Source organism: Eleutherodactylus coqui, chromosome 3 (assembly GCF_035609145.1).
Source record: "Eleutherodactylus coqui strain aEleCoq1 chromosome 3, aEleCoq1.hap1, whole genome shotgun sequence".
NCBI lineage: Eukaryota > Metazoa > Chordata > Amphibia > Anura > Eleutherodactylidae > Eleutherodactylus > Eleutherodactylus coqui.
Window position 1 is genome coordinate 265,633,655 of NC_089839.1, and position 26,583 is coordinate 265,660,237.

A 26,583-nucleotide genomic window follows, 5' to 3' on the forward strand; every position below is an offset into this window, starting at 1 on the left:
TCTCAATCATTTGGACCGAACCAAACTTTTTGCTAAAGTTCGGTGATTCGGCTATACCGAACCTTTTAATAGTTTGCTCATCACCATTAGTAAGTCTGCTTTGCCTTTGGATACTTAAAAATCATCATTTCTTGGGATCCTCATTTGATGCTTGCCATTAGCCCCTTTTTTTTTGTATACCCCATATTGGAAACTTCAAAACATGATTCTGTCTACAGCTGAGACCCAGACTCAGGAACTATTTACTATATTGAAATAACCATACCTTACCAGTTCCTCTATAGAACTATTATCAGCATATGGCCTTAACTTTAATATCTCCTGATAATTGCACTTGTAAGTGTACCCATTACATAATCCCTAACAATAAAGATGCACGGTATTGTTAAATAAAACAAATTATGGACAATGGCAAACACTGTACAAACTCATTACAATGTAATGTAGTGACATTTGTAATCTGCCTTTATTATATGTTCTTAGAAATTGGAAAAAAAAACCTCAAGTAAATAACATTTTCCAATTACATAGTTTAATGTTGCATTAATATCCATTTTCGTTAATTAACACCATAAAAAGAAAAAAAAAAGAAATGTACGCCGTAATGTAATGCTGCAACATGTATCTTCCATAATATCTTCCATGAAGTGGAAATAATGACATGCTTTACCGTTGGATACAATGTGGGCTTTGTGTTCAAAAATCTATATTTTGTTTTTTGAGTTTATTAAAAACATATGATACAGTATTTGTAGCAAACTACTGCAAAGCCCATGGGAAATTGCTGCAGCAAGATCCAAAAGCCAATAGCTTTATTTTGTCTCCACTAAAAAACATACAGCTTGGAGTCCCAAATGGAATTCCCTGACCCAAAAATGACTTTCTTATAAGAAACATTTATTAACTGAAAAAGACACACTCGAAGGGTAGTTTAAAATGACAGATCGCCCGGCCAATAACTGTAAATTGTTTGTTTTTAATTTAGTTCTTGCGTTTAGAAACAGTTTGTAGAACTATTTTCAATAATCTATATTAGATTTCTTCTAGCACTGAGTAGGGAATATAAGCCTCTCACACATAAAGAGAAATGAAGGAAAGAAAGCCTTGCCATCCAAGTCTCCTGTGCTTTCCACTGTTTAATGACTCTTCTTTTGTAGAAGCCTCTGTTACAGCAATAAGCATACCCAGGGAAGTACATATCTAAGCGACTGCATGTCTTCTTAGCAAATCACCTTGGTTTTTTATTGCTCCTTGATTGCTTATGTCCTTTATGCTTGCCTTGCCAATAAATATATTAAAACAGAATAAAACAGAGATAGTACTTAGTGCTACTAAAAACTGCCGTCTGTCATAGTTGCTAGCACCACGAGGTTGTCCTGGCGGGAAGTCAAGCTTGTATTTTACCCACTGGAATGAATTGCCTAAACTAATTGAATCACAGGTGAGCTATATTCTGTTTACCGGAGCACCATGGGATGGGCACATTGAACGTCTGGATATCAGGGTTACAAAATTGGAGATATATATCTATATTATTACAGCTATTTAAAGATTATGGTTTTTTTAAGACAAAAAATGACATTTAGTCATGTGGTGGTAAACACAGTGTTGAATCCCACAGATACAGGACATGACCATATATAAAAGACATTTCAAGGTACTTATTCTGAGAAGCGAGGGGAGGAAAAGAGAAGGTAAAAACAGCAACGAGATGTGCGAATGGAATATTATGGTGATTATAAACAGCAATATAGAACAGTGGTGTGCTCAGAGGCGTTACTATAGAGGATGCAGGGGATGCGGTTGCACCCGGGCCCAGAAGCCTTAAGGGGCCCATAAAGCCTCTCTTCTTCATATAGGGAGCCCAGTACTATGAATAAAGCATTATAGTTGGGGGCCCTGTTTCAAGTTTTGCATCGGGGCCTGGGAGCTTCAAGTTACACCTCTGAGTGTACTTATAAGAGAGGGGGCGCCAAAGCTGGATCAGACTGTGCACTCTTATTATGGTGCCTGTTTTTTGCCACGTAGAGCAAAAGATCTCAATCACTGGCATAACTACAGGGGATGCAGTTGCATCTGGGCTTAGGAGCCTTAGGGGGGCCATAAGGCCTCCCCTCTCCATATAGGGAGCCCAGTACTATGAATAAAACATTATAGTTGGGGGCCCTGTTACAGGTTTTGCTTTGGGGCTTAGGAGCTTCACGTTACACCACAACATTAAGGGGTTAAGAGAAGGTGAGGGGCCTCAAGAGAAACTTTTGCACCCGGGCCCATAAGCCTTTAGCTACGCCCCTGATCTCAATGCTTTATTTTTCTCGCATGCCCTTTCAAGGATCTTGAACATGAGATTAATAACCAGGGATGATGGATGTTGCTGATACTGAAGAATAGGATTGATCCAAGAAAGTGAAGAAGATGGTTCAGTTTATTTAAAAGTAATTACAGCCCCGAATGGGTGCCTTCATCAGGTCACTTACAGAGCAAACAACACACAGCTTAAGAATGCAAACAAGCAGAACAACTTATGGACAAAGACAATATCCCACAGAGATCAACAGCTCTACTTTATAACCACGCTATTACTTGGAATGCATCTGGAACCTCTGGGTTCATACGGAAATGGAAGGAAGAATTGGGAAAAAGGAGTTCTCAGAGCCAGAAATAATGTATATATCTAGATCTCAGGGTTTTTCAAGTTGCGTCTGCATTTAGGAAAGTTTATATAAATTGTTGGCTAGGTGGTACAGTACACTTACTTTCTTTAAATTGATCAGATAATCTGAATCAGGTTTATGTTGGCGCTATGGATCAGAAGTGGAATTTTTGAAGCATATATTCTGGTCATGTACAAGAGTTAATCTTTTCTAGAAAGAGATTGAAAAGTACATAAAAACTATCTGCTTACTTTCTATCCAGCTAGCCCCTGAGTTGGCACTACTTTGGTTTCCACACCCTCCCTGGATTCCCAGGAGAAATAATCCTGCTACACAACTGGTTCAAGCAGCAAGATTATTTATCCATCTGAAATGTAGAAGTGAAGGTTTTCCTACATTTACCGCCTGGATTAAGAATGTGGATGAAATGTATAAGTTCAAGAAACTGATCAGATGGGACTTGAGAATGCATGACAAATGTGTTAGCTTATGCAAACCATGGAAGGAGTTTAGAGATACAGTAAAGAAAATAATGTTGATACTTGGAAATATAACTGGCTCCCCTACAGTTTTTAATAATACAGTTAGATTTTGCCTCAGTGTAGACTACCAAAACTTTTAGTCTTACAAAAACCTCTATGCTTTTTAAGGATACTTATACTGGACATATCAGCTAATATTGATGTATCTGTTTTTTCACATCCTATCTCGCTTCTCCTCTCTCTACCTCTCTTCTTCCTATCCCTAACCTTAGGTTCAGATAACCTTTGAGTGAAATGTTTGTTAGGTTTAAAACATAGTTGCAATGGTTCAACTTACTACTTAAAAGAAAGTATTCAATAAAAAGCAAACTAATAAAAGAAAAAAACCAATGCAAATAAGGCCTTAGTCAGATGGGCGTTTTTTGCCGCGATTTGCGGATCGCATGACGGATGCGCATCCGCAAATCGCGTGACCGGTGCGCGCAAGTCGCCCGCAAATCGCCCGCAAATCGCCTGAAAATCTGCTCCTAGCCGCGTTTCATTAGAAACGGGCCGGAGCTGTCCAGCGCATTGCATTCAATGGAGACGGCAATACAGCCGGCTCCATTTAAAGCAATGCGCTGCGGGCGAGCCCGGGATGAATTGTCGGGAAGGGCTTAAATATATAAGCCCTTCCCTGCAATTCATCCTAAAATGTGTTAAAATAAAAAAAAAATGTATACTCACCTTCTGCCGGGAGCCGGAGCTCCGCGCGGCCGTCCTGCAGTGGGTGTGAAAGGGGTGTGAGTCAGACCTGCCCCCTGATTGGCTCAGCGCTGAGCCAATCAGAGGCATGCCTTACTCACACCCATTCATGAATTCATGAATGGATGTGAGTCAGACCCGCCCCTGATTGGCTCAGCGCTGAGAGGCAGCAGTCACTCACCCATTCATGAATTCATGAATGGGTGTGTGAGTGTTTTCAGCCTCTGATTGGTCAGGGCTGTGACCAATCAGAGGCAGATCATTCAGCAGGCGGGGATTTTAAAGCCCCGCCGGCTGAATAGTGCCGAGAAGCAGTTCAGGAGAACTGACAGCGGCCGCGGCTGGACTCCGGCTGCAGCGGAAAGGTTAGTATACAATTTTTTTTTATTTTAACACATTTTAGGATCAATTGCAGGGAAGGGTTTATATATTTAAGCCCTTCCCGACAATTCACCCCCGCGCACGCCGGCAGCCCATTGCTTTCAATGGAGCGGCTGTATTGCCGCTCCATTGAATTCAATGGGCAAACATCGTTCTTCTCTGCCACAGCTGTTACAGCTGTGGCAGAGAAGAATGATTTGTCTTCTATATGTTCTCAATGGGGTCGGCGCTGCTGCCGCCGGCCCCATTGAGCGCATATAGAGAAGAGAACAGGAATCGCAGATCGCAGATAGGTACGATCTGCGATTTCTGTTCTATAATTTATCGGACGAGCGCATAAAAAGCGCTCATGTGTCCGATAACATTGCAAAGCAATGGTTTTATAAAATCGCCGGACGCATGCGCATGCGCAAATCGCGGCTAAAAACGCCCGTCTGACTAAGGCCTAAGTGGGAAGATTGGTGATATCAGAAGGGTAGCCCATGGTTAGACTCGTGCTATCCCAGATTACATATGACAAGAGAACATCTGACAGCTAGCAGTACATGAGAGCAGGAGTAAATACCAGACGGATCATGTAACACAGAATTAAAAGAATTGAGAATGTATACCTTATAACAAAGCAATGTAATATTCTAAATTTGACAGCTTCATGAACTGCCAGAACTAATGGATCTTTCCATGATCTATGGAGCAATTCTCCCCTTATTATTTGCTAATGATGCAAGCCATTGCCATCCAATAGCAAAGAGGATGGGTCCAGCCAGGGCCAGGCCCACTTTCCACAAGGCTTGAAAGTAGTTACTTGATTGGCCTCTACATCTTTAATATAGAATAGAGCTTTGGATATCCTGGCACCAATATAGAAGCTGAACTTGGGCTCTTCTCCTAACTACCAAAAACTTCTCATGCCACCGTATCAAATAAGGCCCTGCACTATTGCTCCATTCCCTTATTATTTATTTTTTTGTAAAAGTTCATTTAATCCAGTACTGAACAGATTTTCCATTCTGTTGCAATCATAAAAAATGAATTGTAAATTTTATTCTAAAATTGCCTAGGATTCAGAATTTTCAGGGCCCAGTGTGAAATAAAAAGGGCATACTCTCTAAAACGCCTCATGTATTGTAAGGCACTGTGATAGGAAGCGATTACATCTTGAATGTCCTCCATTGGCGCCTGTAGACAATATCTGGGAATGGAGATGAATTCTTCTTTCTGGATATTTATTGACTACTAAAATATGTGGAATATTCAATAATAGAAGTAGGAATTTCACTGCACTTGGCGTAATGGTGTTTTTAGATGAGACTGTGTCTCCTGTCATTAGTAGAGAGGAAGATGATTTTTCTTTTCTCGTGTTTGTGTTTCATGTTAGCAGGTGTTCCTTGCTCTAGTTGTTTTATAGGTTGTTTGTTGATGTTCAGGTACGTGAAGTTTATTGGAGACTAGACATGCAAGCATAATTCCAATAACTAAAAGGAATGCTATTGTGTAAATTGAATTAAAACAATGTTAAGATCAACCTATTATAGTCTAGATTATATTACACCAATAGATAATATCACTAACCTCAAATAATGGGCTTTCTTTATTGCCCATTATTAGTACATTGTAGGCAATACTTGTTTAAGTCCATGTACACAAATGCAGCCATTTTTTAGCTTGTTTTATTGAAAAATAAAACATACAATAGGAGGAGAAAAGTACAACTGCATGGTTACATGTTAAATATTTGTATCCTTGCTGCCATTTTTAAAGGGAACCTGTCACATTCCCTAACAGAACCATAACTTTGTTTTTGGTGCTGTGGGGATGTGACAGGAATATGTTTATATTTACCTGCTCCGCGATCCATCGGTGTCCTCCTCTGAGTTTGGCCCATGGCATTAAAAATCTGAATCAGAGTCCCATGTATACGCTCACCCATAAACTTGTATAGGAGAAGGATCTTAGCTTTAAAATTACACCAAAAGCATGTCGATAGCCCTTAAAGTAGAACAAGCTTGGTTTGACCAAAACTGTAATATCTTTTTCCTACGGACTGAACAGAGTTCATCCAAAACTGCTGGGGAGTAAAAGTATACCAAGTGTTTTGTAAAAGTAAATAAAAAATAAATAACTATATAGCCTGTTGAAGATGTATCTTAAATCTAATGCAACCAGAAATCTTAAAGCAACCCCCGGTTTGGAGAAAAATTTCTGTTCTGGGACACAAGCATCATAGGAATATATTACATGCAGTTGTTCTTCTCCATTGCCCATCCAACCCATCGGCTTCAAATCCTGCTTTTAGCTATCTATGATGGCTGCAGCAATTTTCTGACTAACTAATGCACTCTATGCACTGCACTGTGATTGGCCAGTGCTATATGAGCAGCTCTGGCCAATTAGAAAGCAAGTATAATACATTGGTAGTCCTAACACTATCAATGCACTTATGGGATTAGGTAGTCTGAAGATTGTGTCGGCCATCATGGATGACTGAAAAAGGACTTGAATCTGTCAGATTGAATGACCAGCTGAGAAAAAAAAACTGTAGCCAATATACCACCTTCACCATATGGTCCCAGGACAGAATTTTGCCCTGAAACCATGGGTCAGCTTACATATAACATGAATGTTATTTTTTTTTTTCTTTACTGGTTTCTGAAAGATTAGATTTCCTATCTGTATACTTCATGCCTAAACTATGCTGTGTACCAGTACTGTGTACTGACTCCTCCCTTTCTCCACTTCCCCTCTCACATCATGAGTCTAACACATTCATAGATGGACAGATCCTGCACCTGCATCTCACCCTTCCCCATTCACACTATTAATTTGAAATTGAGGGAAAACCATTGCTACTGCAGCTTTTTCTTTACAAAAGATTTCATTTGCTGCCATAGCCCTGTAAATATTAAGGCCAAGTCAACACCTTGAACTCTTTGTCAAGTTCCTCAATAGTGTTAAAGGGGTTGTCTCATGAAAGCAAGTGGGGTTATGCACTTCTGTATGGCCATATTAATGCACTTTGTAATGTACATTGTGCATTAATTATGAGCCATACAGAAGTTATTCACTTACCTGTTCCGTTGCTAGCGTCCTCGTCTCCATGGATCCGTCTAAAATCGCCTCTTCTGGTGATTTTAGACGCGCTTGCGCAGTCCGGTCTTCTCCCTTCTCTTGGGTCTCGGCACGAGCGGAGTTCGGGCTCCGCCCCCTTCTACGCGTCATCGCGTAGCTCCGCCCCGTCACGTGTGCCGATTCCAGCCAATCAGGAGGCTGGAATCGGCAATGGACCTCACAGTGAAGATCCCGGCGGCCATCTTACTAAGGTAAGTAAGAAGAAGGAAGAAGTCGCCGCAGCGCGGGGATTCGGGTAAGTACTACCCAGTTTTTTTTTTAAACACATGCATTGGGTTTGTCTCGCGCCGAACGGGGGGCCTATTGAATAAAAAAAAAAACCGTTTCGGCGTGAGACAACTCCTTTAAGTGAACCGAAACAATTTTACTCTGTTTCAGTTTGAACTTTGCTAAAAGTTTTTGATACAATATGAACTTGAACCTCAGGTGGTTCACCTCAGCTGACCCCACTCAAATTCCTACTCCATCATAATCATGTGGCTCAGTACTTAGCCCTGTTGTCTTGCAGGGCTGGAGTCCTAAATTCAAATTTGACCAAGGACAACATCTCCTGTGCTGGGTTCGAACCTAGGACCCCAGCAAGGCAACAATGCTAACCACTGAACCACATTTATGGTAGGGGGGAGTCCCCTAACTTTGCCATGGCACACAGAAACGGGGGACCGGGTGAGTATGAGAGACAACTCCCCAGATGCAACTCCCTGTTTCCTCACTTTTGAGCCCCATAATGTAGTTTATGGGGCTCAATTATGCTGACAGCTTCCCTTTATTAAATGAATCCATATTTTGTTGATCCGAAAGTTATATGCTATAAAAAAAAATGGACTTTCATCTTACAATAAGGATCATTTAATTAGGGTCACTCCGTACTGGACTTCCTAAAGGAGATGTTGGAACTTTTTTCTGCTTCCATTGTGCTTAAACTGAATTTTGTTTTTGGTGATGTACATGAGAGAATGACTGCATATTACCTCTCTAATGTAGCTCTATGGCCCTATCTCTAATAAGAAACTACAGACAACATTATCTAGTGAAGCTTCATAAAAATAAAGATTCACTGCAAAATGAGTAACCGAATCGCATCAGAGACTAAATATGAAGCTTTACCCTCATTATGCGATCTATTCACTTTCAAACTCTGTGTCATCATCATTTTGTATACTTGCTTCCCCTATACATATCATTTATTTTACTTGTTACCCTGTAAGCCTAATGTAGTTTAAACTCTGAAGAGCAGCCGCTAAGAGCAGACTGCTGTTTACATGCTCACGGATCGAAGGTAAGTTAATCCGGTAGCAGTTAATGATTAGTGCAAGAATTCATGATGTAGAACTAATGTCGACGATAAATATTTACAGCTTTTCTAAGTGCTCATTCTTTAGCTGAACGACAGTAGATTGTGGATAAGACACTCGAATACTACAAATAAAATGGCACTTTTCAGCAGCTGGGGAAGAGAGATTTAGAAAGGAGAGGTATATGAATCAAGCTAAAATTGGTCATGCAATCACCAGAGTGACCTTAACTGTAGCAATTTCATAGCACATTATATCACATTTAAGGTTGAATTACAATTAAGCAAATGGCTTCGGTATATTGGTCATATATTACAGCCTCCAAATTCTTCTGCTCGCCTTATACAATATTTAATTTTGTAAAAAGTACAGAAAGCTCAGAATATTGATTACGGGAAAATACAAATTACTTGCGCAAGGTGAATCTTTTTACTTGATAGCAGGAAAAATAAATTGAATCCTGCAACAATATTTTTATTTATATTTTTGCCTTTAAATATGAAATGCGTTGTAAAGCCATTACTAGGGTATCCTAAGAGCTTACTCTATACAATCTGATTATTGGGTTCGGTGCCTTAATAGGATGCAAAAAATTCCAATGTTGCCCTTGTACTCACTGAAGGTAGCTACATTTTTCATCATGTATAAAGCAGAGAGACGCTTTTTAGTCCCCTTCTGACTCTTTTTCAAAGTTTAGTCATATCATGCTCTTCATCTGTTTCCTAATTCCCATGCAGGATTAGATTGCATGAAAGTTTTTGTTGTTTTTCCAATCTGTAATAATACTTATTGATCTTTCTATATCAGCAAAATATTAGCACTATTGTTGAGCGAACTTTACAAACGTTTGGTTCACCAAATTTTTGAAAAAAGTTAATTTTGGTACGCATTAGTTGGAACCGGACTGGAACTTCACCAATACCCCTAAAACTGGTGTATAACCCTTTCTAAGAGCCCTTAATGCCAAATATATCACTCTTAGGTCACCTAGGTATGTATCGAAGTACTTCTGAGCTGTTTTTAAGGCAAAGTTAATGCTTGTGGGTTTGGCTGAGCCCAAGGTTCCAGTTCAGACCAAACCAACATTTCAGCAAAGTTTGACCCAAAATTGGGTTCTACTGTTTGGTTCTCTCAACGCTAATTAGCACTTTATGTTTCAGAGGGCATGTGTACAGACAAAATGAGACATTACAGTGGCTTATGAATAATTTATGCAAAAGAAATCATGTTTCTGCTTCCAGGAGCTTACAATTTATTATAAAATAGTGCTGACACAAATTTATACAATGGTCCTGACAGCTTTTATACAAAGCAGAGTAGTACACATAAAACTACAGCCCCCTGCACACGGGCGGAAATTCCATGGTAGGATTTCCTGCAGAATTTCTGCCCATGCCCGCCTGCATAGGATTGCATTAGATAACGCAACCTATGCAGACGGACGTGATTTGTCCGCATGAAAACACACGCGGAAAACAAATCGTGGCATGTTCAATTTCTGTGCGGGTCTGTGCAGGGGCACGGGTCCACATTCCGCTGCAAGAATTCTCGCAGCGGGATCTGACCTGGCCGTCTGCAGGCTGCCTACTAGAGTCAATTACCCAGTCAGTATCTTTGAAGGCCCAGATGCCAAGTGCAGTAGAATGCAAGGAGTGCAGAGAAACTGTTTATTGGTGGGATAGGTTTCTGAGGGAAATTAGGCCTGTCTAAAGGCCTATTTACATGGATCGATGATCGCTCAAAGATTGCTCAAACAACAGTTTGAGTGACAGCTTTGAGCGATCATTTTGCATAAACTATTAAGTAGCTACTCGGCTACTTAATAGCAATTCAGTGTGCAAATGAAGCCTTTAACTGGAACTAGTTAATAGCCTGATGGCTCTTATCTGCTTTCAGTTCGTTTGTTCTCCGACGGTAAAAACAATGCTATCCGCAATACTCGCGAAGAACTGCTGATAAGGATGAATGACGATTTTTAGTTTAGCCTCAATTTAATGATTAGCTAGCAGTGCACGAAAAGTGCACGATGGCCACGTGCTTAGATGCAACGATGATCGATCAAACAATCGCTTTTTAGCGATTCTTGAGTGGTCATCGCTCTGTGTAAATGGGCCTGAAGAAGTTGGCCTTTCAGAGCACTCTTCAAACTGGATGTTATGAAATATCTAATTGTCCATGGCATCACATTCCAAAGAACTAATGCAGCACAAGAAAAGTCTTGAGGATTGGAGTGGAAAATTTGGATTATGAAGCATATTGATCTTAGATTGTTGGGAGAACATACAGCATTGAAAATATATAACCTGAGATATAAGGGGGTGCAGCATTGTGAAGAGTTTTATGGATGAGAATTTAATGCAGTATTAAGCCAGGGTAGGAACATTGGTGTAGTGGCTGGATAGAAAGTTGTGCCTGGCATTCAGAATAGATTGACAAAAGAAAAATGTTGTCAGTTGAAGAAACTCATAGTGTGTTATAGTAATTAAGCTGAGAATGAATCGGACCAATTGTGTTGGCCATTTTCAATGCAAAAAAGCAGCAAAATATCAAAATGTCACACATACACATAATGCTTTGTTTAAAAGAACTTATAAAAGTTACAAGCGAAGGGACAAGTGAAGATACAAAATACATTGTGCAAGAAAATGGACTTTTTCAAATTAACTCTTACTAACATATTTGACACAAAAGCATCAAATAACAGCACACTGGCGGCATACAGAGGGCCTAATGACCAAATCATACAGAGCTTAAGCCAATTTTTTCGCTGCCATCCAGATGGCAAACAGTCATTTGCAATACTTTTTTCAAGTTTTAGAAGAAAGGGAAGACGTCATCAGACTTTTGTCTGTACAATTTTTGAAGCTCACTATTCAGCCTCTATGATGTACATATTCTCTCTCATTGGTTCTTACTTGTTCTCAGTAAAATGTTACACACAAACAAATTTCAGATGACATATTGGTCTAAACCCAATGATAAATAATCCCATATTTGAGATTTGGGTAATTTAATATGTTGTTCAAACATAAAGAAAAGAGTCTGTCAAACTTGAACTCATTATTGACATTCACTGTAAGCAAGAAATCACTGTGTAATGAGCCGCAGTCAGTTCTAGAGAAATTCAGTTAATTACAATGCAGCCATTTAAGACACACTGGTTTCAGTCAAAATGTTGCAGAGACTTTAAAATACTGCTAAGAAAGCCAGAAGTCAGTAATAATATATAATGTGCCATCATTCGACAATACTCTTTATTTACACCGCAGTTGTTTCTGGTGTATGAAAAACATATTTTCTCAAGATAAGTTCACCTCTGAGTTTGTTTTGCTGAATTCTATTTTGATGATATTATGGAAGTATATAATTAGAAAACTTGGACAGTGATATATTCGCTACATAGTAGATGGGTTTCTCAACTTGTAATGGTGTTTCTAGGACAACATACACTCTTTGTCAAAAAAATCAAACACCTAGAAGGAGTTGTTGTTCTACTACAAACTCGGCATGCAGTTGCATCTCAGGCCAATATGTAAATGTTTGGAGTTGAGGCGTGGTTAGATGAAAGATCTTGCTATCTGAGGCTCTAAAAGTGGTTCCATCCCTGGCCTATAAAAGGCTCTAAGAAGCAACTTGTGTGTTGTGGACCTCTGTGTAGTGCTTGTTGACTACTAGACATGCTTCTACGAAATTTAAAGAATTTCGCCAGTTAACAGAGTTTGAGAGGGGGTATATTATTGGAATGCAAGAAGCTGAATAGTTGTATCGACAAGTTGCCCATCAACTGGGCCATTCTGACCAGACTGTTAGGATGAGTTGGTTGCATGAGGGCATGCACACAAGGTGACCAGGCTCAAGAAGCCCTCGACAGACCACCAGTAGAGAGGATCATGTGGTCACCAGACAAGCATGAGCTGCTCCAGCTGTTTTGTGGTCCAGAATCCACAGACAGCTGGCATCAGCGATATAGGCCCCTGTGTCTGTTGTAACCATTTCCAGGTGCTTGGCTGCAGGACATTTGGTCTCACGATGTGCTACCTTTGACATCCACACACCATTGCCTTAGTTTACAGTGGTGTCGTTCAGGCCTCGGTCACATGGGTGTTTTTTCCCGCGATTTGCGCATGCGATCTGCGCATATTTAGAACCATTGCTTTGCAATGGTATCAGACACATGGCCGCTTTTTATGCGGATGTCCGATAAATTATAGGACACGAGGAATCGCAGATTGCGCCTATCTGCGATTCCTTGTGTTCTCTATATGCGCTTAATGGGGCCGGCGGCAGCAGCGCCGACCCCATTGAGAACATATACTACAAAAATCATTCTCCTCTGCCACAGCTGTAACAACTGTGGCAGAGAAGAATGATGTTCGCCCATTGAATTCAATGGAGCCGGCAATACAACCGGCTCCATTGAAAGCAATGGGCTGCCGGCGAGCGCAGGATGAATTTTCGGTAAGAGCTTAAAAATATAAGCCCTTCCCTGAAAATCATCCGAAAATGTGTAAAACAAAAAATATATATATATATATACTCACCTTGTCCCAGCAGCCGGAGTTCAGCCGCGGACGGCCGGCAGTTCTCCTGAACTGCTCTGAGTAGCATTCAGCAGGCGAGATTTAAAATTCCCGCCTGCTGAATGGGCTGCCTCTGATTGGTCACAGCCCTCACCAATCAGAGGCAGCTCTCACTCACCCATTCATGAATTCATGAATGGGTGAGTGAGTGCTGCCTCTGATTGGCTCAGCGCAGGGACCAATCAGGGGCAGCTCTCAGCTATTGAATGACAGATGAGAGCTGCCCCTGATTGGTCCCTGTGCTGAGCCAATCAGAGGCAGCACTCACTCACCCATTCATGAATTCATTGGTGAGGGCGGTGACCAATCAGAGGCAACCCATTCAGCAGACGGGGATTTTAAATCCCCACCTGCTGAATACCACTCAGAACAGTTCAGGAGAACTGCCGGCCGGCCGTGGCTGAACCCTGGCTGCAGGGACAAGGTGAGTATATATATTTTTTTATTTTTACACATTTTTGGATGATTTTCAGGGAAGGGCTTATATTTTTAAGCCCTTCCCGAAAATTCATCCTGCGCTCGCCGGCAGCCCATTGCTTTCAATGGAGACGGCTGTATTGCCGGCTCCATTGAATTCAATGGGCGAACATCATTCTTCTCTGCTGCAGCTGTTACAGCTGTGGCAGAGGAGAATGATCATTGTAGTATATGTTCTCAATGGGGTCGGCGCTGCTGCCGCCGGCTCCTTTGAGCGCATATAGAGAACACAAGGAATCGCAGATCGCAGATAGGCACGATCTGCGATTCCTCGTGTCTGCCTGTTTCGCCAAAAACGCTGCTAGCTGCAGATTTTTCGGCGAATCGTCGGCCCCGGTCACGCAATTTGCGGTTGCGCATCCGACATGCGATTCGCAAATCGCGGCAAAAAACGCCCGTCTGACCAAGGCCTAATGATGAAAATGGACTGCTATGAAATGGAACCGGGTTGTCTTCAGCAATGAATACTGATTTACTTTCGGCACTGATTACTGTCATGTTCATGTCTGGAGACTTATGGCCCATTTACACATAACGATTATTGCTCAAAATTCATTCAAACAAATACATTTGAGTGATAATCTTGCAGTGTAAATACAAAAACAGATGCTCACTCCTCGTTCACAAGTCATTATAACTGACTTTCAGTCAGCATAACAGCATAACAGCTATCGTGGATCACTGGCTTTTTGTTCCATGTAAATGCTCCCCATTGAAGGTGAAGCACAGAGCAAGAGGCCAGCAAAGTCTGTCTGTCTAAACGCTCTACATGACCGCTAACGACCTTAGCGGTGATGTCAGCATTCGTGCAGTAGTTAAGCTGACTGTTTTCCCATGTGAAAGGACAATTAGGGGTGAGCACCTCAATCCTGCCTTTACTGTGGAGCAGCATATTGCCCCCACTGCTGGTGTGATGGTTTTGGCGTCCATCGTATATGACATTTGGTCACCGCTAGTAGTGGTACGAGGGACAATGACATCTCAGCGATATGTTCAGGACATCCTGCAGCCACATGTGTTCCTTCTCATGGTGGCTTCCAAGAGGCATTTTTCAGCAGGATAATGCTCGGATGCACACAGCAAGGGTCTCGCAGAAATGCCTCCACAACACTGCCACAGGTCCATGGCCTGCCCGGGAGCCAGATTCATTACTGTTATTATTTCAGCTTTTTGCAATAATTTATCCTTTTGCTCTGATATTGTAATCACTTACTTACATCAACGTTACAATCACAAATATAATGTTTCATTCAATTCCAACAATTCCTTCTTGTTGACACTGAGTGTATGTAGAACATATAGATCATATATCTAATTGTAAGAAAAGTTGCCACAGAATTTCTATTTCAGGAATATTACAAGTGATTACTAAAACAGAGATGTCTGGATTATTAAAAGGTAAGGGAACCTGTCATCATTTTTGAGCCCGCTATACTGTTATGGGGCTCAAAGGTGAGGGAACAGGGGGTCCGAAGAGCTGTGTTCCATACTCCCCGGTTGCCCTGTTTCTGCACTGTGTCCCCATAAAGGTGATAATAAGCTGGTTTGTTCTTTTACCCCATGGGAGACACCCTGATATGGCCTTTCATAAGTATGACAACACCTTTAACTATACGACTGTTATGATTAGGTACAGATTTGTGCCTTTTCTTTTCCACTGTTTCCTGCTTTAAAACATAATACATTTTTCAGTCTCCCAAACTCTGCTAACTTTTTCTCACCACTTTTTGAAAGTAGCAAGAGTATAGAAAATTTGCTAATTTTAGGGCAAATATGGTGAGTGACATCTTTAAACCAATTCAACACTATTATTCAAGGGGTTTCTTCAATGTAAAAATTATATAGGGTTGCTCGTCTTGATCGGCCTAGCAATAAAATTTTTCCAATGTTAGCAACATTTTTGGTGAAAATTGCATGGACATTATGTTTTACATAATGCCTGCTGCTGGGGTCAGCATGCAGCCAATCAGCAGCCTGGATGCCTTGATGAAGTCAATAAAAATTACCTCCATATTGCATATCTGCAGTAGTTCCATATTGCCAGCATCACATGACCTAGTTATATATAACATAGGCAGTGTATCCAGCAGCCATTTTACAATTGAGAACAGCACGGGCCACGTGTTATATAGGCATAACATTTATATATCTATGTAACATGTGGTCTGTTGTTAGGGACAGATATTCTACAAAGGATATATTGCTGTTGAGTGTGAAAGCTTATATACCAGCAGAGAACACTTAAACAGGGTTCTATTGGAGGGAGCAGAGAAAGAAGCTGCATCACGTTTACATGCCTTTATGAAACATGGTCTGTATATTGAGAGTGGGTATATTTCTGCTGCTGTCAACATACGTAGCAGCAAAGCAGACAGACAAATTATGCTTTGGCATTGGGAATATTGCAGTTCTCTGTGGCCTCAGATGTCATTCAAAGTTGAAACTGCGAATTATTTGCAGGTCTTACGCAGCTAGCTTTGGAGTATGGGGAATTCAGTTACTCTGTGCCAAACAGGGACAGTGTACAAATATACTAGCTGCGCTATGTGGCCTTATGTTCTCACATATTGTGCCATCCAGGAATTGTGGATTTTTGTAGTTGGCAGTGGTGTTTTTTTTTTAATATAGAACAAAAAGAAAGCCTTATTGGCTTTGGAGAGAGTGCTGCTTGAGCCTACATGTGACACTAATGTTAAAGTTTTAATGTTATAATGTGCTTGATAAAGTCGCATTTTCAAGTAACGAAACGCGTTGTACAGCATTGTAATAAAGTAAATTTTTGCGGACGTTTTCTCCAACCTGTTTCTCCACCTATGAGAGAATTAAAAAGAAAGAAAAGCGGGAGGAGGGGGTTATGCAATGTTCCTTCCATTACTAATTCCAGCTATTCTAAGTTGATGGTGGGGCCAGCTGGAGGATGCTCTTAGGTCTGACCCTGAGGAATGTGGAACATCACCCTTGGAGTGGAGAAGGACCTCAGTGGAGAAGGACCTCAGAATGCAGCACTATCAGGACAGACTGTTAAGCTGCCTAACATTTGCTGAGTATTTCCTGAGCATTTGCAGTGCATTGGTTGTGGGAATATATCTGTAATGAATAGCAGATCTGCAGCTCATTGCAGATGAGCAGGAAGCAGTCACACCAGCACTATCACAGGTGGCAAGTGAAGTCTAACAGGTGTGGCATCATTTTTTCAGCTTGTCACAGCCTCCAGCAAGCGCACGGGGTAGGACTCACAGTCACAGGCAGCACTTGTCTGTGATGGCCCAATAGTAAATCAGCTCCCACGTGGTTGTATTCAGACATGGCATTGGCACCTTTCACTTCTGGATGCTTAAGCTGGATGAATGGCCAGAGCTTGCACAGCATGCCTTATAGGTGCTTGCCTGCCTCGCTGCCAGAAAGGGTGTTCAGCACAGCTGAGGGTGTGAAAACTGACAGTCACACCTGCCTTTCCACAGGCAATGTAGCTTGCCTGACATTTTTTAAAATGAACCAGGCGTGAATTAAGCCCGACTTTTGTACCTCCATGGCAGATTCCATTGATTAGTTAACCCACTGGCAATTTTTACTCACATATGATTGAGCATAGATTTATCTCAAACACCACACTGTGCCCCCAAGGTGCTGCTACTGGTATTAGTGATGCTACTGCTCTCCAACTTCTGTTTCCATTATGTTTACTCCTACTTCCCATCCAAATGAAAAATATGTCAATATAGAAATACATAGTTACAGTTCTCATGTTTCCACGATGAGCAAACTGCACCATCAAGGTTCTGTTGCGGATGGTGGTATTTCTGGAACTACTTATGCTCTTCTTTCTCTGCTTCCACCATGTTTCTTCAGCTTTTCCTTAGAGAAGGTCTGTGCTTGGCTGTTGAGTTCACCTTCGTCCTTTGCAAACCTTATGACATTGCTTCTAAAACAAGCACCTCACCTGCAGTCTTCCTTGGTGTAATAGCCAGTAACTCTGCTTCTTTTCTTTGGAGAAGAAGGGGTAGAGGACATATGCTTGAGTGTTATGCTTTGCTGTTGAGTTCAATGCAAAATTTATGACATTGCTTTTAAAACAAGCAGCACACCTGCAATCTTCCTTGGTGTAATTTTTGATCTAGGAGGCCCCTTTGTGGGCCTTCTTTTGTTTGACGTGACACCAGTCTGCTACAATTGACCACTATACACTATTTTTACCAATTTTTTGTAGGAGCACATTTTATCCCTCTTTTATTTCCTCTGCTGTCTAAGAATATGTTTGCATTAGGCCTCCTTCCCACGAACGGATTTACGCCGCGTAATTCCGATGCGTTGCCCGCTGCTATTAGGTTCTATTGAACCTAATAGCACAATGCTCACGATGCGGAATTCCACTGCGGAATTTCGCACCGTGAAATCTCCCGTCCTCACCCGCGGCATGCTCTATTTGCCGTGGGTGTACGCGCTAACGGCTTCCATTGCAGTCAATGGAAGCCGTCCGTTCACGCTATCTCCCGCTGTAACACAGCGGAAGATAGCGTGAAAACGCTATCCCGCCTACCGCCGCCGCGTCATATGACGCGGCCGGCGCGTCATATGACGCGGTGGGCGTGTCACATGATGCGACGGCGGTGGGCGGGGAAGCATCTTCACGCTATCTTCCGCTGGTAAGTATGGGGTCTCTGGGGGGCACCATGACGGGCTTCGCCGCGGAATATTCCGCAGCGGAGCCCGTCACGCTCGTGTGAAGCCGGCCTAAAGGTTGGGAAATGGGAATGGGATTAGGCTACTTTGTCTTGAAAGGTAATAGAAACCTTCAATACTGCCAAAATAGACATTAAGCAACAGTTAAGCTAAAACTAAAGTGTTTTGGTAGGTTGCTAGGAGTCTTTTGCTAGTTTGGTGCTGTCCTACAGACGGAATAATAATAACTGATTGCTTTATTTTTGTTTAAGCCTATTTCTAGGCCTAGTTCAATCTGTAGAAAAAAGTACTATTGAATCTTTTTAACATTTTCTCTCTTGAATTCTCCTTAGGTTTGCAGTGCTATACAGAATCAAGACTTCACTGTGATCGATGACTACTGCACAGGTCTGAAGGCGCTTCTCTACCTTAAGAGCATTGAGGAGCTTCAAGACTGGGATGGACAAAGCCCACCAACTTTCATACATCAGAAAGGAAAGCCTGTTCCAAACGTTACAGACATAATAGGAAAGGTATGTAGCAGCTAACTAACCTTGTTTTATTTTTCTTCTCCAATTATGAGCTGCTTTTATAAGAAATAATAAAACAAAATGAACAGCAAAGCCGGTTTTTCTAAGCTGTAGGAAGCAAGAATATAATAGGCAGTTTTGCTTTTCATCATTTTTGAACAGCAATGCCTTGCCATGCAGCTAACGGCATGTAATGGCCTTGATGTACATTTCCCATTCATAGTGTTTCATCATACAGCGTCTGCAGAATAATATATATTTAAATGTGAAAAAAACACAAATACGCAATCAGAGGGAAGGAGCGCAAACATCTAGCTGTCTGCTGTCTAGTGTCTTACAGAAGCACAGCATGTAGGATTTAAAACTTTCATTTAAGCAATTACAAGAACTAATTTTGAATTAAGGCCAATGTTTACTGAGAAATGGTTTAAAAAATGCCGAAGAAAAAAAAATCTATTCTGCCATTTTTACTTATAACCAACAGACTACGAACTTATGAATTTAGGAGAGATGGGTTCCAGTTCCTGAGATTATAAACAGTATTCTTTCAATTCATTGCAAAAACCAATGTCCTTTTTCAGCAGGTCCAATACTTGCAAACTTTTTATAGAATAGATAAATCCTTGGTGTAAAAATTAAAACTGTTCATGATGCTACACAGCCCTATTCTAAGAAAGCATTTCTGAAGTGTGTTCATTCTTCATCTCTTGTTGGAGTAAACAGTAGCCAGTTTTAAACAACCCATAAACAGTGGCATACATAGAAGAGAGGAGATCCCCATTGTTGCTGTTAGCCGTTTAGTCATTCACGACCCTCGGCGACCCTAAAGGCGAGCTCCATGTTTTTCGGTTTAGTACTGCTTCCTCCAGTTGTGTGATATCCATGCCAGTGTCAGTTCTGACAGTATCAGCCATCATGTTCCTTGGTGACCGGGTCTTCTTTTGCCATTGATCTGTCCAAGCATTATAGATTTTTCTAGCAACACTGCTCACATTACATGGCCAAAATATGTGAGGCCATTACATGGCCTCCAGTGATATATCGGGTCTTATACAATTCAGGACTTCTCTGTTTGTTACTCTCGCCGTCCAGGGTATATGCAGCAGATTTCGCCATCGCCACAGCTCAAACGCATCAATCCCCCCTCTATCAGCTTTTTTCGCAGTCCAGTTTTTTACATCCTTAAATGACTATGGGGAAACCGGTGGCTTACACTATCCTGCATTTAGTTGCTATACCGATATCCCTACTTTTCCAGATTTTGTCCATGTTCCTCGCTGGAATTCTGCCTGTGCATAAGGGAGCGCCGCTTCGACTACTGGTCTCAGTCTGTCCTGTATAATTTTGATAAGGATCTTGCTTGCATGCGGAATGAGGGCTATTGTTCAGTAGTTGGAGCAATTCTGGGAGTCGCCTTTCTTTGATAGAGCAATGAAGACAGATTTTATTTCCAGTCCTGTGTCCATTGTGTGGATGCCCATACTGCCGGGCACAGCACTGTGATCGTTTTAGCTGGTACTGGCAGCAATAGCTTAGCTGGTATGTTATCTATATCTTCATTTTTGGCTAGTTGTTTCATTGCCATAACTACTTCTGACTCTACAATAGAGGGCTCCAACTCCACAGGATCCCCATAGTGGAGATCAAAATGCCCCCCGCCCCATCATAATGGTGACTGACTATGTCACCCTCAATAGAAATACCTAGTGTTTGTTTCCCTCTTCATGACCATTGAACCAACTCCTTACCACTTTGCCTGCTAACAGTGGTCTTGGTCCTATTGGATCCACTTGATCTATCTATTTTACTATACCCATTTACATACAAGTAAGAGAGATGTATCCAGGTACCAATCTTTTACAATTAGCAAATTATGTGGTCCCAGAAAAAAAGCCAAATAGAGCTACGTAATTAATTGATAAGATTGAAAGAAGTCAAAGGTCCATCAAGTCGAATCTATAACCCATTATGTTGATCCAGAGAAAGGCAAAAGAAAACCATGACTCATGAAAGTTTTTTTTTTACTTTTAGTATCCTTTATTCCTACAATAATATATTTTTTTTTACTTTCTTTTAACTTCTTTTTAGTCCCAGTAAGGATTTGATTGATTATATGCATATACTACTGTACTGCAGGCATTCTAATAAGACAGGTCATAGGTTCATCTAAATAGGCAGAAATACATTGAAGTACTGGAAGCCTTCAGAAAGTCCTGGACTGTCATGACAACCGAATGGCAACTTGTGATCTCATTGTGAGGGGGCATTTGGGAAGAACTACAATCAGGGCACTTAAATGTTATTGTCACAATTGACAGTGGCATTCAGAGGGTTAATACCCACCAACAGTGTGAACGCTAATCATAGTTGTGATAAGCGATTGTCTACTGTCAGTGGCACCAACTGTATATGGAGTGGGGTAATTTCCGGACCCACTCCATACAAAGCACACCACCTAAGGGTGTACATGTATGCCCTTTAGTGGCAAAGGGTTAAGGTCTCTTGAAATATATCTGGGTCATCAGTTGATATTTCATGCCTTTCATATTTGCTATTAATTGTATTCTAAATATGAATAATCTAAATAAGTGATGGTAAACCTGGGCTAAATTAGAGCTTGGAGCCCAGTCTATGTAGTCCATATGTTTCCTTAGTATGGAGCTACATAGTCCCCATACAGGTTCTAACTAACTCCATATATACACATATATTCCTCCATCCGTACGCAGTTCAGTCAAATCAGGCATGTCCCTATTTTTTTCAGCTTAATTTGCATGGAATATGCCAGGAAAAAAACTCAGTATGCCTTCGTAGTAAGTTATAGGCATATGAAGGTAGAAAAGATGTTTTATAGACTGCTATGGCAGACCATAAAACTGTTGTATACAGACTATGCAGAAGAAGGCAAATGTGTGCCTCCAATATGACCATGCCAAGGATATTTTTAAAAGTGAAAAAAAATAGCTACATTCTAAATAGAACAAGCTTATTATTTCTCTTTTACTTACTTACATTTCTTACATTCACATAAAACAAATTAAGTACATGACTTTCCTTTTAACTAGAGATGAGCGAACGTACTCGGTAAGGCCGATTTTGCAATCGAGCAGCGCGATTTTCGAGTACTTCACTACTCGGGTGAAAAGCACTCGGGGGCGCTGTGGGTGAGCGGGGGGTTGCAGAGGGGAGTGGGGGGGGGAGAGGGAGAGAGAGAGAGCTCCCACCTGCTCCACGCTGCTACCCCCCGCTCCACCACGCCCCACAGCGCCGCCGAGTACTTTTCACCCGAGTAGTAAAGTACTCGAAAATCGAGCTGCTCGATTGCGAAATCGGCCTTACCGAGTACGTTCGCTCACCTCTACTTTTAACCCCTTCAAGACCAAACCTGTTTGTGTCTTAACGGCCAAGCCAAATTTTGGAAACCTGGTATGTGTCACTTTAACAGAGAATAACTCTGTAAAGGTTTTGCACATCCAAGTAATCGTAATATTGTTTTGTCACATCACATGTTGTCCTTTGTTTAGGTGGTAAAAGTAGACTGATAGAATTTGCGTATAGTTCTAAAAGAAAACACCAAATTTGAGTATCTTTTTTTTAAATTTGCATTTTTGCTGTTTTTTTAAATGCTGTGTGACAAATATATATATATATATATTACACTTTTTTTTTTAGTAGAGACATATTTCCATTAGTTTACTTCATATTACTAGCACATTTGAAAAATTCAGCATGTTTATGAGCAATTTAGGAAACTTTCTCAATTAATATTAATTTTTAAAATTGTATAAAACTAGTTTTTAATTTATATTTAATTTAGAATTTTTAGTTAATATAAATGGTATCAATGATTAAATAAAAATATTTCTTGTAATAACTAATTTATTTAATACATTAATGTAAGGATATGTGCACATTTAGCAGAATTTATGAAAAATCAGTGCCACAATTGGTGCAGATTTTGACGTTGATTTGCAATAGACATCACCTTTCATTTAAAAGGGTGAAATTGGCTGCTGTTCTGCATCAAAAGCTGTAGCTTCTCTCTCCTTCGATCTCACACTGACAGAAGAGTGGGAAAGAGAGGCTTTTGCAGTGCTGAAATACTGTATCTGGAAAGTTTGTTACTACAAAAAACTTTCCCAGCCAGCTCTGTAAGTGGCTGTCACTTTGATGACATCATCGGGGCCTCAACCAATCAGGTCCCGATTATGGCACCTGAAAAACAGGCTGCTAGCAACTGCTTGTTTCAGTTGTTTCACCCACTCAGGGGAATGCAATTACCCACTGAGTAAAGAACATAAATTTACGTTACTGCTGCACAGAGCCGAGAAAGCAGCGACATAAATTTACAGTGGATGGTCGCAAAATGATTATGTGCAATATTGCCAATGCATTCCAGGTAAATAATGGGTTTTTAGTAGCACGGTAACAGGAAAAGATGCTAAGCAATATCTATTTATTATAAAATTATCAATGCCTCCATCATTGTGACTTCTTGATGACGTCCATGTGTTTGTCATGTCTGTCGTCTGAAAAATAATGTCATGCAGAATATAACATACTTTACACATGACGCACATAATATAATTAACTCTTTCCAACCCACTGTCTGACCTCTGAAGACATTATGATTTAAGGCTGTACAGCTCTGATGTTAGAAGACGCCTGTCAGGGTTCTCTTACTGCACATTGCCAGCCTCTCTGCTCTCAGAGCCTATCCAACATGTCACCTCATGCAGTACTGGCTTTAGCCAGCATATAGCGCCGTTGTATAATGGCAGAAAAAGAGTAAGCCCCCTAGGAAAACCAGGATACAAATGGGATTGGAATGGGTTAATTTAACTCCTACTAATATGACATAAATTGTAGTTGAAAGTTCTTTGCCATGTTCCTCAGCACGCTAACAAAACTACACATTTCTAATGTGTTCTCTACTTGTCTTCCCATCATGTATTAAAAGTAAAAGGTGAAATGATATTTTAAAGGGATATTAAATAATTTAAAGGAATCCTTAGTTCAAATAGAGCATCAGAAATAAAAGGAAATTCTAACAAAGCAAACAGCATTTTATCTGCCTGGAGAATGGTATCCTCCTAACAAAAAAGACAGAAGCGCTTGTCGGTTCGGTTTGATTGCGCTATATTTTTGGTTTAGTGGAAAAACTGAATTATTCACACATGAAAATGCAACAAAGGAAAATAAAACAAGTAGCAATGTTAAAACTGCAGATTGATCTACAGTTAATTAATTTCATACTTGTACTCTCTGAATGATGAGTGCAAGGATAGAAAATAAACACATCTTGGGCAGAGAGGAAAATATAATGCATCACACAAATCTGCTGAACCATACAAAAAGCTTGACAAATGTATTTAGAAAGCAATATTTCAACTTCCTGAATATTGCATATATGATAGTTTCTGTTGATACTAATAGTAATATGCCTGCATGAAAACACTCATCTTATCACGCAATCATCATCAATTACCTAGACAGCATTTGCATTGCAGTGTATGTAAATATAATTTTAATAATTACATTTAATTTTACCAGAGACTTAATATCCAATAACAAAAAAATAAATAATGCGACCAGTTAATATGATTTTTTAAACACAGAGACTTACGAGCTCATGGGATGGAAACTTATTAAAGATTGGTAATTATCAGGTCACATAGTATGTAAGGCTAAAAAAAGACATATGGCAATTAAGTTTAGCCTATTACCCACAATGTTGATCCAGAGGAAGGCAAAAAAATCCCCAAAACAATGAGGTGGAAGCCAATTTTTCTCATTTTGGGGGGAAAAGATTCCTCCTTGACTCCAATCTGGCAGTTAGAATAATCCCCGGATCACCGATCCTACTAAAGTAATTAATGATTATAACATATAATATTGTATCACTCAAGAAAGACGTCCAGGCCCCTATTGAATGCTTTAAATCTGGGTGGAATAAGATAAAAATTATTTGTTTCATTCATGCAAGGCACAAGTACAGAGCCCCTCATGGACATCACCAACACGTCGGACCAAGACACAATTAATGTCCACAATGAACCAATATAGACATATATAATAAGTCACCAAAATGCAGGAAAAATACATTATGGCAAATAACAGTAACAGAAATGTTGAGATGGAAATGCTAACCAATTTTTGTATGGCAGACACTACTTCAAAGCAGGGTGACTGTCCTATGCAGAAAGCTAGGGGGCCTTGTCTGTCCCAAGACGGAGGTTGGCAAGATGTTAAATGTAGATGGAAAGAGCAGTATATACAACACAGTATAAGGCCTCGGTCAGACGACCGTTTTTTGCCGCGATTTGCGGATGCGCATGTGATCTGCGCATATATAGAACCATTGCTTCGCAATGAGATCGGTCACATGTCCGCTTTTTATGCAGATATGCTATAAAATATAGGACACGACGAATCGCAGATCGCTCCTATCTGCGTTCTGTGATTCCTTGTGTTCTATATATGCGCTCAATGGGGCCGGCGGCAGCAGCGCCGACCCCATTGAGAACATATACTAGAAAGATCATTCTCCTCTGCCACAGCTGTAACAGCTGTGGCAGAGAAAAACGATGTTCGCCCATTGAATTCAATGGAGCCGGCAATACAGCCGGCTCCATTGAAAGCAATGGGCTGCCGGCGAGCGCGGCATGAATTTTCGGGAAGGGCTTAAAAATATAAGCCCTTCCCTGAAAATCATCCAAAAATGGGTAAAAAAAAAATATACACTACCGTTCAAAAGTTTGGGGTCACATTGAAATGTCCTTATTTTTGAAGGAAAAGCACTGACTTTTCAATGAAGATAACTTTAAACTAGTCCTAACTTTAAACAAATGCACTCTATACATTGCTAATGTGGTAAATGACTATTCTAGCTGCAAATGCCTGGTTTTTTGTGCAAAATCTACAAAGGTGAATAGAGGCCCATTTCCAGCAACTATCACTCCAGTGTTCAAATGGTACAATGTGTTTGCTCATTGGCTCAGAAGGCTAATTGATGATTAGAAAACCCTTGTGCAATCATGTTCACACATCTGAAAACAGTCTAGCTCGTTACAGAAGCTACAAAACTGACCTTCCTGTGAGCAGATTGAGTTTCAGGAGCATCACATTTGTGGGGTCAATTAAACGCTCAAAATGGCCAGAAAAAGAGAACTTTCATCTGAAACTCGACAGTCTATTCTTGTTCTTAGGAATGAAGGCTATTCCATGCGAGAAATTGCTAAGAAATTGAAGATTTCCTACAACGGTGTGTACTACTCCCTTCAGAGGACAGCACAAACAGGCTCTAAACAGAGTAGAAAAAGAAGTGGGAGGCCGCGTTGCACAACTAAGCAAGAAGATAAGCACATTAGAGTCTCTAGTTTGAGAAACAGACGCCTCACAGGTACCCAACTGGCATCTTCATTAAATAGTACCCGCAAAACACCAGTGTCAACATCTACAGTGAAGAGGCGGCTGCGGGATTTTGAGCTTCAGGGCAGAGTGGCAAAGAAAAAGCCATATCTGAGACTGGCCAATAAAAGAAAAAGATTAAGATGGGCAAAAGAACACAGACATTGGACAGAGGAAGACTGGAAAAAAGTGTTGTGGACGGATGAATCCAAGTTTGAGGTGTTTGGATCACAAAGAAGAAC

At 40.7% G+C, this 26,583-nt stretch overlaps 1 protein-coding gene across 1 annotated transcript in view; it reads left to right on the plus strand.

The window, feature by feature from the left end:
* The window catches only part of DPYD (dihydropyrimidine dehydrogenase), a 1,260,313-nt gene that overhangs the window by 1,122,477 nt on the left and 111,253 nt on the right, over window positions 1-26,583 (plus strand). The window contains exon 20 of the mRNA XM_066597377.1: window positions 18,755-18,934. Coding sequence (XP_066453474.1) covers window positions 18,755-18,934 — 180 coding nt within the window. The remainder of the gene's footprint in view (window positions 1-18,754; window positions 18,935-26,583) is intronic.